The 12,790-nt window shown below is 47.5% G+C and overlaps 1 protein-coding gene across 1 annotated transcript; it reads left to right on the forward strand.

The window, feature by feature from the left end:
• The first annotated feature begins 612 nt into the window (after positions 1–612).
• On the forward strand, positions 613–7,858 carry cdyl (chromodomain protein, Y-like). Its single transcript, XM_022211251.2, has 7 exons — positions 613–845; positions 3,766–4,483; positions 5,114–5,367; positions 5,448–5,620; positions 5,713–5,923; positions 5,997–6,140; positions 6,626–7,858. The coding sequence occupies exons 1-7, from the start codon at positions 822–824 to the stop codon at positions 6,782–6,784; spliced, it is 1,683 nt and encodes a 560-aa protein (XP_022066943.1). The 5' UTR covers positions 613–821; the 3' UTR covers positions 6,785–7,858.
• Positions 7,859–12,790: the final 4,932 nt, after the last annotated feature.

Genomic DNA, 12,790 nt, shown 5'->3' on the forward strand with positions numbered 1-12,790 from the left:
GGGGGTTTACAAGCAGGGAGACGAGAACTTTTACTGAAATGGATCATTTACAGAAAGAACCAATCAGGGTTGCCCTACCACACAAGCCAGCTCACAGGCTAACTGTTGGGCTAACTATCAGGCTAACTGTAAAGCTAAATGTCAGGCAGACAGCAGCTTTTCTGTCTGGTGTAGTTTCTGGTTTAGTCTCTGGTTTAGTTTCCTGCAGCTTTGTCCTGACTTTAGTTGGTTAACATCAGAATTAGGACAGCAGATCCATGTGGTTCTGTCACCTGTATAAAACTACTTACCTGTATAAAACTACTCACCTGTGTGACCTGGAGCTGATTTATCATGGACTGACTTCATTCTAGTCTGCTGCTGATCTCCAATCAACACTTTCCTTGGTGTCTGTAAGAACAGCACTGAACAAATCAACACAATCAGCTGGATTCTCCATCAGAAGCTATTAGAGCACATTTAAAATGACACAGGGGGTCAGTGGACAATGAGAATAATAATACAGTATGATTTATTATGTATAATTATCGGGCAGCTTTTACATTTATGGTCCGTTATATTTCTGACTCCTCTGTGGAAGCGCAGTGGCCGATGCTGCCTGTAGGGGGCAGGTGCTGCGCCCTACAGTGTCCGGTCTGAAGAAGAAGAGCGGGCGCTGCTAACAGCTAACGGCTAACAGCAGTGTGATAACGGGACCGTCCTGTCAGGAGCGGACTCAAAGACTACTGGCGGACCGACACCGGACCGACACCGAACTTCCTCTCATGTCGCTCTGAGCTGAAGAAGCTTCTGGAAGCTGTTCGTGAACGCGCACGGTCTCCATGGCTACGGAGGAGCTGTATGAGGTGCGACCTGATGCTAACATGCTAACAGTGGCTAGCGGCTGAGAGTTGGTTAAGTTTGGGAAGTTGAGGCGCTGTGGCGGCAGAACTGGCGAAAAGTCCAGAAAGCGGTTAGTTAGCGGCTCGTCGACTCGGTAAAGAGGGTCGGGGCGAGACAGGTGGAGGACTTTAACCCGGAAAAAGATTACAGCCTGGGTTAGCTCACGGAACTAGCAGTATAGTTAGCTACAGTTAGCTGATGTTAGCTGCTCTTAGTTACCATTAGTTCCTGTTAGCTCCTGTTAGCTACCATTAGCTCCTGTTTGTTCCTTTTAGCCACCATTAGCTCCTGTTGACTTCTGTTAGCTACTATTAGCTTCTGTTGGCCCCTGTTAAACTGCCATTGGTCCTGTTAGCTATCATTAGCTCTTGCTCGCTGTCATTAGCTCCTGTTAGCTACCATTAGCTCCTGCTAGCTACTATTACCTCCTGCTAGCTACCATTAGCTCCTGTTTGCTCTTTTTAGCCACCATTAGCACCTGTTGACTTCTGTTTGCTACCTTTAGCTCCTATTAGTTACCATTAGCTCCTGTTATCTATCATTACCTCCTGTTAGCTACCATTAGCTCCTGTTAGCTATCTTAACTCCTGTTAGCTATCATTATCTCTTGTTGGCTACCATTAGCTCTTGCTAGCTGCCATTAGCTCCTATTTGCTCCTGTTAGCTACCATTAGCTCCTGTTGGCTTTGTTAGCTACCATTAGCTCTTACTAGCTGCCATTAGCTCTGTTAGCTCCCATTAGCTCCTGTTAGCTACCATTAGCTCCTGTTGGCTTCTGTTAGCTACCATTAGCTTTTGCTAGCTGCCATTAGCTCCTGTTTGCTCCTGTTAGCTCCCATTAGCTCTATTTTGCTACTATTAGTTCCTGTTGGCTACCATTAGCTCCTGTTGGTTTCCATTAGCTCTTGTTTGCTACCATTAGTTCCTGTTAGCTACCATGAGCTACCTTAGTTCCTGTTAGCTACCATATGCTCCTGTTAGCTTGTTAGCTACCATTGGCACTTGATTGTCCCTGTTAGCCATCATTAGCCCTGTTGGCTCCTGTTGACTTCTGTTGGCTCCTGTTAGCAACCATTAGCTCCTGTTTGGTACCATTAGCTGTTGTTTTCTAACACTAGTTCCTGTTAGCTACCATTAGGTACCGTTAGCTCCTATTAGCTACTGTCAGCTCCTGTTAGCTGCCATAAGTGCTTATTAGCTCCTGTTAGCTAACATAAGCTCCTGTTGGCTACCATTAGATCCTGTTAGCTTGCATTGTATCCTGATAGCTCCATTAGCTCCTGATTGCTCCCATTACCTCCTGTTAGCTACCATTAGCTCCTGTTGACTTCTGTTTGCTACTTTTCGCTCTTGTTCACTATCATTACCTCTTGTTAGCTACCATTAGCTCCTGTTAGCTACCATTAGCTCCTGCTAGCTACTATTACCTCCTGCTAGCTACCATTAGCTCCTGTTTGCTTCTTTTAGCTACCATTAGCTCCTGTTGACTTCTGTTTGCTACTTTTCACTCCTGTTCACTATCATTATCTCTTGTTAGCTACCATTAGCTCCTGTTAGCTATAATTATCTCCTGTTAGCTACCATTAGCTCCTGTTAGCTACCATTAGCTCCTGCTGGCTACCATTACCTCCTGATAGCTAGCATTAGCTCCTGTTAGCTGCCATAAGCTCCTGTTAGCTACTATTAGCTCTTGTTAGCTACCATTACCTCTTGTTTAGTAGCATTAGCTCCTGTTAGCTACCATTAGCTCCTGTTAGCTACCATTACCTCTTGTTAGTTAGCATTAGCTCCTGCTTGCTATCATTACCTCTTGCTACCTACCATTAGCTCCTGATTGCTTCCATTACCTCCTGTTTGCTACTTTTTGCTCCTCTCCAGTGTGACTGACTCCAGGTCTTTGATCATAATGTGAAAAGTTTCTGGAGTCAGAGAGTGAGAAACTTTGATCAGGTTTTAATGGTTCAGCTCCATCGGTTACTGATTTACTGTTAGCGACTCATCTAAAGGATTATTATCCTCCAGAAAGCAGAACGACTTCAATTAAAGTTTAATTTATTGTGACTCAGTTTGAAATGGGAGCAGGTTTACTTTTAAACTGGAGAATTAAACTACTTTGTGATTATAAAAATCTGATGTTGTTTTAAAACTTTTAGCTGAGTTCAATCTGGATGTAAACTTAGGTCACCGTGGATACGGTGGATAATTTACAGCTCAGCAGCTAAATCGTTTTTCTCTGATTGTTCTCCAAATCCAGAACTTGTTGGTGATGAAAACAGAAAGTCAGTCTCACCTAGATTATAAGCAAAAATACAGAAGCATGATTCTGATCATTTAGTAGTTTGACGACTTAATGAAAATAAAACGTTAATGAAGTTAAATGTCACTTCTATGATAATAAACACCGTTAAATGACGGAAATGAAACTTAACATATGTTTACAGATAATGCTGAGGAATAACAGGAAATACCAGAATTATACTAAAACTGTTTTAAGTTTAGCCCCAGAGAAGTCACCGTAAAGTACGGGGACCTGGAGAAGATCGTTTGTAAACCAAAGTAGTGCTTAAGAATAATACTAGTAATTATAACCATGGTGATAGTAATAATAGTAAGTCGTTTTATTTATAGGACAATCCAGAGGCACATTATAAGTTGTGGACTTTATTTACCTTTAAATGATTTATACAAAGTGAGTCCAAACTAGACTTGTATGTTTCTCTGTAGCTTAAGAACGCTTCACCTCTCTGTGCGAACTGACATGTAGTTAATTCATTAATTAACGAGTTAATTAATTAATGAGTATCTGTAACTGAACAGCAGATATTAAAACCGGTGAATTATTGGGATGGATGTTTAAACAGTGTTCACCGCTGTGACCTGCAGGTGGAGCGCATCGTGGACAAGAGGAAGAACAAGAAGGGGAAGGTGGAGTACCTGGTCAGGTGGAGAGGCTACGGCTCTGAGGGGGACACCTGGGAACCGGAGACTCACCTGTCTACCTGCATGATCTACGTTCATGAGTTTAACCGTCAGTACGCTGAGCGGCAGAGAGACGCCACGCTGCTGCGCTCCACCCGCAGCTCGCCCAGCCTCCACTGTAGCTCCGCCCACAGGCCACTCTGCAGGCCGCCGCCCACTGCCCGCGGTGACATCAGCCCAGGTGTAGCCGGAGACTGTCACCAGGTGAAAGCTCCTCTCGGCCCGCCTCCTCTGCACCCCGCCGGACTGACCCGGCCGGCCTCCCAGCAGCAACCCGATAGGTTCAGCAGCGCTCTGATGTCAGCGTCTCCAGCCGGCTCCGCCCGCCGCAGCGTCGACCTGTCCAAGACCGGCATCAAGATCCTGGTCCCCAAGAGCCCCATGAACAGCCGCCTGGACTCAGAGGAGTCTCCCAGTGAGGCGGCTCACAGCCTGGAGGCCGGAGCTCAGGAAGCTCACCTGGTCCCGCCTGAGGTGGCCCTGCTGGAGAAACCTACAGGAGTCCAGCTGGGGCCTGGAGAGGAGAGGGCCCGCATGGGCACCCGACCCCGGAGCCAGAACCCCCTGTCCCCGCCCCGGGCCCCCATCACGCCCGCTGCCATGCGCTCCCTCAGCGGCACAGGTGAGTCCTCCCTCACCTGTTCAGGTCCAACATGGCAGCAAGTCCTAACTTTAATCGGTACGTTTGTTAACTGTTCCCTTTATCAGCAGTTATTACGATAATCACTTCACTTTAGTTTTTCTTTACTGTCGTTTCACAACACGAAGCCTCAGATTATCGTCTGGATTATTTTCTTTCTTCACGTTTTATCTCCTTAAAACACAGAGCCATGCGTTCGACAGGGTCAGGAAGGAACCACAGACAGGGAGGAAAATAAACAGACATCTTTTAAATGTTCACTGCAGACACAGGAGACTGTTTCTGATCTTCATGTTCTGAGGGACTCGGTTTGAATCTATAGTATGAGTGTTTTTTTCTGAGCAGGATTACTATTTCCACACATCATCAGTCGGGTCAAACTAGCCTGTCTGAAGCAGCTCACGTTCCCTATCAGTGGGTGAACCATCCAACGCTCGCTGAGTTCTGCTTCACAGTCATAGGAAGAGCAGCATCGCTATGAACGCTCAACCGCCACAAGCCACTTCTCCCTGACTTCTCCTGCTTAAAACCCAAAGAGGAAACTTTGATCATAAAGGTGCTGGAGAGTAATTTAAACCTGAACACAGATTCTCCTCCTCCTGTCTCCTCCAGGGAGCTCAGCGCTGATGGAGGCCGTCGCTGCCAGCGGGATGTCAGGTGTGCAGAGTGCTGTTGCCGGGGCAACCAGTGTGACGGGGAAACGGCGTCTAGAGGAGCGGTCGGCGTTCGACAAACGTCTGAGGTTCAGCGTTCGACAGACGGAGAGCGCCTACCGTTACCGCGACATCGTGGTCAAGAAACAAGACGGCTTCACCCACATCCTGCTGTCCACCAAGAGCTCCGAGAACAACACGCTGAACCCCGAGGTGAGGCCCCGCCCCTTCTTTTAGACTGTTCCCCCGAACAGTAAACAAACTGATCACCTGGACTTCCTCCTCCCTGTCAGGTGATGAAGGAGATCCAGAGTGCCATGGCGACGGCGGCGTCAGACGACAGTAAACTGGTGTTGCTGGGCGCCGTGGGCAGCGTGTTCTGCTGCGGCCTCGACTTCCTGTATTTCATCAGACGCCTGACGGATGACAGGAAGAAGGAGAGCATCAAGATGGCTGAGACTATCAGGTAACCCTAACATTTAGACGGGTGGCGGCGCTGTGTGATGTCATCAGTGAGTACGAAGCGTTGACCTCTGACCTCTTCCTCCTTCTCTTCAGAACCTTCGTCAACACCTTCATCCAGTTCAGGAAGCCCATCGTGGCGGCTGTCAACGGCCCGGCGCTTGGCCTGGGGGCGGCCATCTTACCGCTGTGTGACGTGGTGTGGGCCAATGAGAAGGCCTGGTTCCAGACGCCGTACACGAGCTACGGCCAGACGCCTGACGCCTGCGCCTCCTTCACCTTCCCCCGAATCATGGGGCTAGCCTCGGTCAGTTACTGGTACCACCTCCCCCTGTTCTCCCCCTCGATGCTCCTCCTCCTCACTCTCTGTTCTCCAACAGGCCAATGAGCTGCTGCTGAGCGGCAGGAAGTTGACGGCCCAGGAGGCGTGTTCTAAAGGTCTGGTGTCTCAGGTTCTGTGGCCGGGAACCTTCACCCAGGAAGTGATGCTGAGGATCAAAGAGCTGGTGACGGTCGACTCACTGGTCAGTAACACACACCCACAGTAACACACACACACACAGTAACACACACACTGTAACACTCACACAGTAACACACACACACACACAGTAACACTCACACTGTAACACACACAGTCACACATGCACAGTAACACACACACACACTGTAACACTCACACTGTAACACACACAGTAACGCACACAGTAACACATGCACAGTAACAGACACAGTAACACACACAGTAACACACACACACAGTAACACACACACAGAGACTGAAGTATAACTTTGATCATGAAGGTATTGGAGATGGTTTTACTTAGATGGTTTGTTTAATGTCAGTTGATGGTCTCGCCTGTTGTCTGGTTCTTCGGGTTCTTATTCTCCATGCGTCTGTGGTTCTTATTCTCCATGCGTCTGTGGTTCTTATTCTCCATGTGTCTGTGGTTCTTATTCTCCATGCGTCTGTGGTTCTCACTCTCCATGCGTCTGTGGTTCTGCTGCAGGTTCTGAAGGAGTCCAAAGCCCTGATGAGGAATACCAGCCGCGGTGCTCTGGAACAGGCCAACGAACGCGAGTGTGAAGCACTGAAGAGAGTCTGGGGCTCGTCTCAGGGCACCGACTCCATCCTGCAGTACCTGCAGAGGAAAACCGAGCTCTGCTAGAACCTGGACCGGGACTAGAACCAGGACTGCTTCTCCGACTCGGCTGTTTGAGTGGGCACCTGTGACTCAGCAGATTCTGAGCGTGCCTGAACATGGAGCAGCTGTGAACTTTTAACTTATACTTTGAGCAGAATGCTGAGTGAAGAACAGTGGAACGTTCTCAGGCTCGTGTTCTGACGAGTCCAACCAGCATCAGATTCTTCTGACCCCCACAAGAACACATCAGGACATGCTAGCTTAGCTGTAGCTTAGCTGACACATTTGTCTTCAGACAAACAACCTGTGACTGAATATTAGCCAACAGGCTCCTGAGGGGTTCCTCAGGGTTCCATCCTGGGTCCTCTGTGGGTCCTAAAATCAGGAAACACGGCTCATTATTTACTGTTGTGCCTGTCAGATAAAAGTGAGGGTTTACCTTAACAGACTTCCTCGGGGTTAAATGCCCAACCAGAGTGACTGTTTGCTGTGTTTCCATGGAGACAAGTTAAAATGACAGATTTCATTAAAACTTCTGAAACTAAGACAACAGTTTGAGCTAAGCTAACTGTTACCCCATGTTTCCAGCCCTTAGCTACGCTAGCCTAACAGTATCTTCATGCATCCAGCCTTTATGCTAAGCTAAGCTAGCAATTTCTTCCTGTGTCCAGCCTTTGTGTTAAGTTAGGCTAACAATTTCCCCAACCTTTATGCTAAGCTAGGCTATCAGTTTCCCCAGCCTTTATGCTGAGCTAGGCTAACAGTTTCCCCAGCCTTTTTGCTAAGCTAGGCTAACACTTCCCCCAGCCTTTTTGCTAAGTTAGGCTGTCAGTTTCCCCAGCCTTTATGCTAAGCTAGGCTAACAGGCTAACAGGGCATACACATGCAGCTGATGTGAACATGAATTGTGGTGGAGGACAGCAGGATGATGAAATGTTTTGGATGTTCTCCTACATGTAAATGCCCCACAGCGCCCCCTCAGGACATACTGATCTGCCTGCAGGAGGCGCTGACAGGGACATGCAGTGATGAATTATGGGTAAGTAGTGACACCTGTCAGGTGGAGAGTTTGTGTCAGATTAAACTCTGATGAAGTTACATGACTGCTGTGGTTTGTGCTGTGCTCAGAGAACAGCGCGGCCTACAGGTGTGTTGATGAACTGTTACCTGGAAACACCTGAGACCTGCTCCATGATGCCAGGTCAGCTAATCCAGGTGAAATAATAATAAATTTTATTTGTATAGTTCTTTTTAGAACACTCAAAGACACTTTACATGTAAAATCAGCAAACAGTAAAAATAAAGGAACTTTGTAAAACAAGCCATAAAATATATCACAAAAATAAGTTGGTGTCATGTGTTAAAAGCAGTTCTGAACAGATGAGGCTTGAGGAGTGATCTGAAGGTGGTCACATTGGTGCCGTCATGGATGTGTGGGGGCAGATATGGAGAAGGTTCTGTCCTTCCAGGTTCAGGGCTTGGTTCTAAACGGGGGCGGGGAAGGTTTGCATTAGATGAACGAAGGCTGCGGGACGGAATGTGGAGCAGGTCTGTGAGGTATGGGGCAGTAGAAGGAGTGTGGAGCAGGTCTGTGAGGTATGGGGTTATGGAGGGCTTTGTGGGTCAGCAGGAGGACTTTGAACTGGATGTATTGTGGTACGGGGAGCCAGTGGAGGTTTTGGAGGACAGGAGTAGGTGAGGACGCGGGCAGCAGAGTTCTGGATATACTGAAGCTTAGTGAGGACTTTTGAAGATGAACCATAGACAATGCTGTAGTCAGTTCTGGATGTGATGAAGGCAGGATGAGGGTTTCATCAGAGGGAAGGAAAGTGAGTTGTGGAGGCATTTGATGCTCTAGAGGTGAAAGAAGGCGGTCCAGGTGATCTGGTTGGTGTGTTGTTGGAAGGTGAGGTTGCTGTTCAGAATGAGTCCCAGATTAGGGATGGAAGGTGAGGGTGAAGCTGTCGGTGTTCGATGATGATCATGTCTGATTTATTGTAGTTTAATTGTAGAAAGTTACTTTGCATCCATGTTTTTATTTAACTGAGGCAGTTGGTCAGGGTGGAGCAGGTTGTGGGGGTGATGGATTTGGTTGAGATGTAGATCTGTATGTCAGCAGCGTAGCAGTGGAAGTGGAGACCATGTTTGCAGATGATATTACTAAGAGGGAGGATGTAGAGGATGAATAGGAGGGGGCCGAGAACCGAACCATGGGGGACACCTTGCAGCGAAAGGAGCAATTATTGATGCTGATGAATTGTTGTCTGTCCGAAAGATACAATCTGAGCCAGGAGAGGGCGGTACCAGTGATGTTAAGTGATTCCAGGCGGGAGAGGAGGATGGCGTGGTTGATGGTTTCGAGGGCTGCAGTGAGGTCGAGCATGATGAGGATGTTGAAGAGGCCAGAGTCTGCAGAGAGGAGGATGTCATTGTGACTTTAAGAAAGGCTGTTTCAGTGCTGTGTTGTGAGCGAAACCAGATTGAAAGGGTTCAAACAGGGCATTGGAGGTGAGATGGGTTTGATTTGGGTAGCTACGACACGTTCCAGGATTTTTGACGGAAAGGGAAGATTGGAAATGTGATGGAAGTTTTTCATGATGTTGGGATTGAGTTCAGGCTTTTTAACTAATCTGGATTAGCTAGTCCAGGTTAGCTAGTCCAGGTTAACTTTATTATCTGACTTCACTGAACAACATTCACTTGAAGCTGGATATCAACCTGGTGAGTCACTCAGTGTTTCCAGCTCTGAACGTGCTTACAGGTAAGGGGTGGAGCTCCCACCAGATGACCAAACATGAACAGGTAGAACAAAAAGCTCTAATCACAAACCAACAAGAGAAGTTTAAATATGATACAGGCAGAAAGCAGCACAGCTGCTGCAGTCAGAGTCAGGAAGGAAAGTTCTCTAACGCTGAACATGTCAGCACACCTGTTTACCACACCTTAGACAGGAAGTAGAGGCTCAGACTGAGGACCAAACGTATCATCTAGTCTGATGGACATAAAGCTCCATCCTGGTCTCCTGAGGATCTTTGTTTGCTTTGACTCATCGTCTGGATGGAAAACTGATCTTTTCCACGTCTCAGTTCTCTTCAGACTGCATCAGGTTGTCCTCCAGGATTTATTTACCCTCTACCTTTACCAGCCTTCCAGGACCTGCTGCTGAGGAACATCATGATGCTGCCTCCACCATGCTTCACATCATGATGCTGCCTCCACCGTGCTTCACATCATGATGCTGCCTCCACCGTGCTTCACATCATGATGCTGCCTCCACCGTGCTTCACATCATGATGCTGCCACGGCCATGCTTCCCTGCTAGAAGTGAATCTGCATATATTTCAAAAATATTATTCCTGACTAGAAGTGAAAGAGAAGATAATTGCTAATTTGTTGAGATTAAGCTCTTCCTTTCTGTAATAAAACCCACAAACATGCCTGAAGCACGACAGGTGATTAGGGCAGTCTCTGTTCCACCTCATCTAGAATTCACCCAGAGCTGTTTCCCTGCATTCTGTTAGCATCAGTCAGAGGTGGCTATTTGTCCTGTCACAGTAACTCAATATGATAAATGATCTAATAATATGCTGAGGCATTTTGTGTCCTCTAAATGCCCTTTGATCAGTTTGACTGCAGGACCAGGAAGCTGTAGTTCTGGTAGATGACCGCAGTGAGGAGACACAGTCCACCTGTTCACTGGAGGTTCTGGAGGCAAAGCAGCAGGTGAGGAAGACTGCCATGCAAACATGGACTTTAAAGATTTAAACTTACACTAATGGACAAAGGTTTAGCTATTCAGGAAGCTGCTGATGGAAAAGAGGAATGATAAAATCAATCAATTAAAAAGGAGTGCTGAGAGGAGATGGAGGAAATCCAAGTTAACAGTACACAATGAAATGCTACGTCAACAACTCAAAACCTACAATAAAACAGTGAAACAGGCAAGAACTTCTCATTTCTCACAACTCATCACAGAGCATAAAAACAACCCCCGGTTCCTCTTCTCCACTTAATATTTTAGCAGGCACTAATTTTAATAAAGCTTTTAAGGCACCAACAGATGCTCTCTGTGAGAACTTTGCAGACCACTTCAGAACCAAAATCAAGGACATCAGATCCAGCCTTTTATCCCACCAAGTCTTCCCTGTTAACACATCTGATCTGCTGTCCTTGCCTGAGGAAACCCTGGAGAGTTTTGTCCTGGTTGATGCAAGGACACTTGGTCGAGTTTTCTCCCAAGTAAACCCAACAACCTGCCTTTTAGATCCTATTCCCACAACACTTCTAAAATCATTTTATGGATTCTTTGAGGAACAGTTTTTAAACATAATGAACTGCTCTCTTCAGATGGGTGTCTTCCCCACTGCCTTTAAAACGGCGGTGGTGAAGCCCGTTCTGAAGAAGAGCAGTTTAGACCCCAATGTTTTTAATAACTACCGTCCTGTATCCAACTTGCCATTTTTAAGTAAAATTTTAGAAAAACTGGTTCTTAACCAAGTCAATTACTTTTTAAACAGAATTAACATTTTAGAAAGACATCATTCTGGTTTCAGGATGAACCACAGTACAGAGACTGTCACGGTTCAGGCAGGAGAACCCAGGCAGAGAGCACACCACTGCGACAAGACAGGTTTCTCGATTGGTTTATTTAGAGATGCGGAGGGGTTCGTGGTGGGGTGAGGGGTCGGAGGAGAATCCGGGAGGGGATCGTGGGGGGATGCCTGGGGATGGAGCGGCTGAACCGGAGACCCGCGGTCAGCGGGGGACAGGACGGAGCAGCGAGCGGTTAACTAGCGTGGGTAGCGTTCGTGGCAGCGGGAGGACCGAAGACGCAGAATGTCCACGGCGGGAAGCCAGGTGCAGAGGGTCCGGGGTGGCGAGGCGGCAGGAGGGTCCGGGATCCAGGAGGGGAATCCGAGGAGGAGCTCAAAGGGGCAGACAGGACGGGAAGGGACCCGGGCAACGGGGGGCACGAGGCGGCAGGAAGGTCCAGAGGTCCGGAAAGGCGGCAGAAGGGTCCGGGGGTCTAGGAGGGGAAACCAGGGGGGGGAGTCCGAAGGGGAGCACGAGAGGGAAGGCAGGAAGGGAGGGGAGTCTGGACAGTAGGGTCGCTCTGGACAAGAGAAAAACAGGTAAGCGTTAGTATTAATTTCTAACTCTCAACAGGTCTTTAAGAAGCAAGAGGGAAACTGACAGTGTAGTCGAGTTTACAATCTGGCGAAGGTTGAATGTTGGAACCGGTCTTTTTACTGCACGGGGTGTAATCACATGAATGAACCACAGCTGTCCGGACTCTGTGGAAACGCTGACTGTCAAGTGGAGCCAGCCATGAGGCACGGTGGAGAGAGAGAGAGGGAGCAAGCAAGGACGAGAAAAGGAAAGAGAGAAATAGAGGAAAGGGAAGAGGATGTCAGGAGGGACGGGGAAGGAGGAGGCCCTGACAGAGACAGCACTTTTAAAGATTTTAAATATCAGGTGGAATGTAGATAATAAAAAACTAACAGTGTTGGTTCTACTGGATCTAAGCGCCGCTTTTGATACAATAGACTATCACATTTTATTGAACACACTCAGACACCTGGTCGGCCTCTCTGGTACTGTTTTAACTGGATCACTTCTTACCTCACAGACCGATGTTTATATGTAAATATGGATACGTGTTCCTCAGGAACCAACGAAATTAGTTGTGGGGTTCCCCAGGGGTCAATTTTAGGTCTCATTCTTTTTAATCTTTATATGCTTCCTCTTGGGGACTTCATCAGGAGACACAGCATCAGTTTCCATAGCTACGCTGATGATACACAGCTGTACATCGCCGTGTCTCCTGATGACACAGGGCCGATAGAAACCCTTTAAAGTGTATTTTAGACATTAAGTCATGGATGGCAGCGAACTTCTTACAGCTCAACCAGGACAAAACTGAGGTTTTAGTTATTGGTCCTGAAGGTCAGAGAGAGAAACTTTTACCTAAATTACAAGTTTTTAAACCAGCAGAATTTGTAAAAAACCTGGGTGTTATTTTTGACTCTG

This window comes from Acanthochromis polyacanthus, chromosome 9 (assembly GCF_021347895.1).
Source record: "Acanthochromis polyacanthus isolate Apoly-LR-REF ecotype Palm Island chromosome 9, KAUST_Apoly_ChrSc, whole genome shotgun sequence".
Taxonomy (NCBI): Eukaryota; Metazoa; Chordata; class Actinopteri; family Pomacentridae; genus Acanthochromis; species Acanthochromis polyacanthus.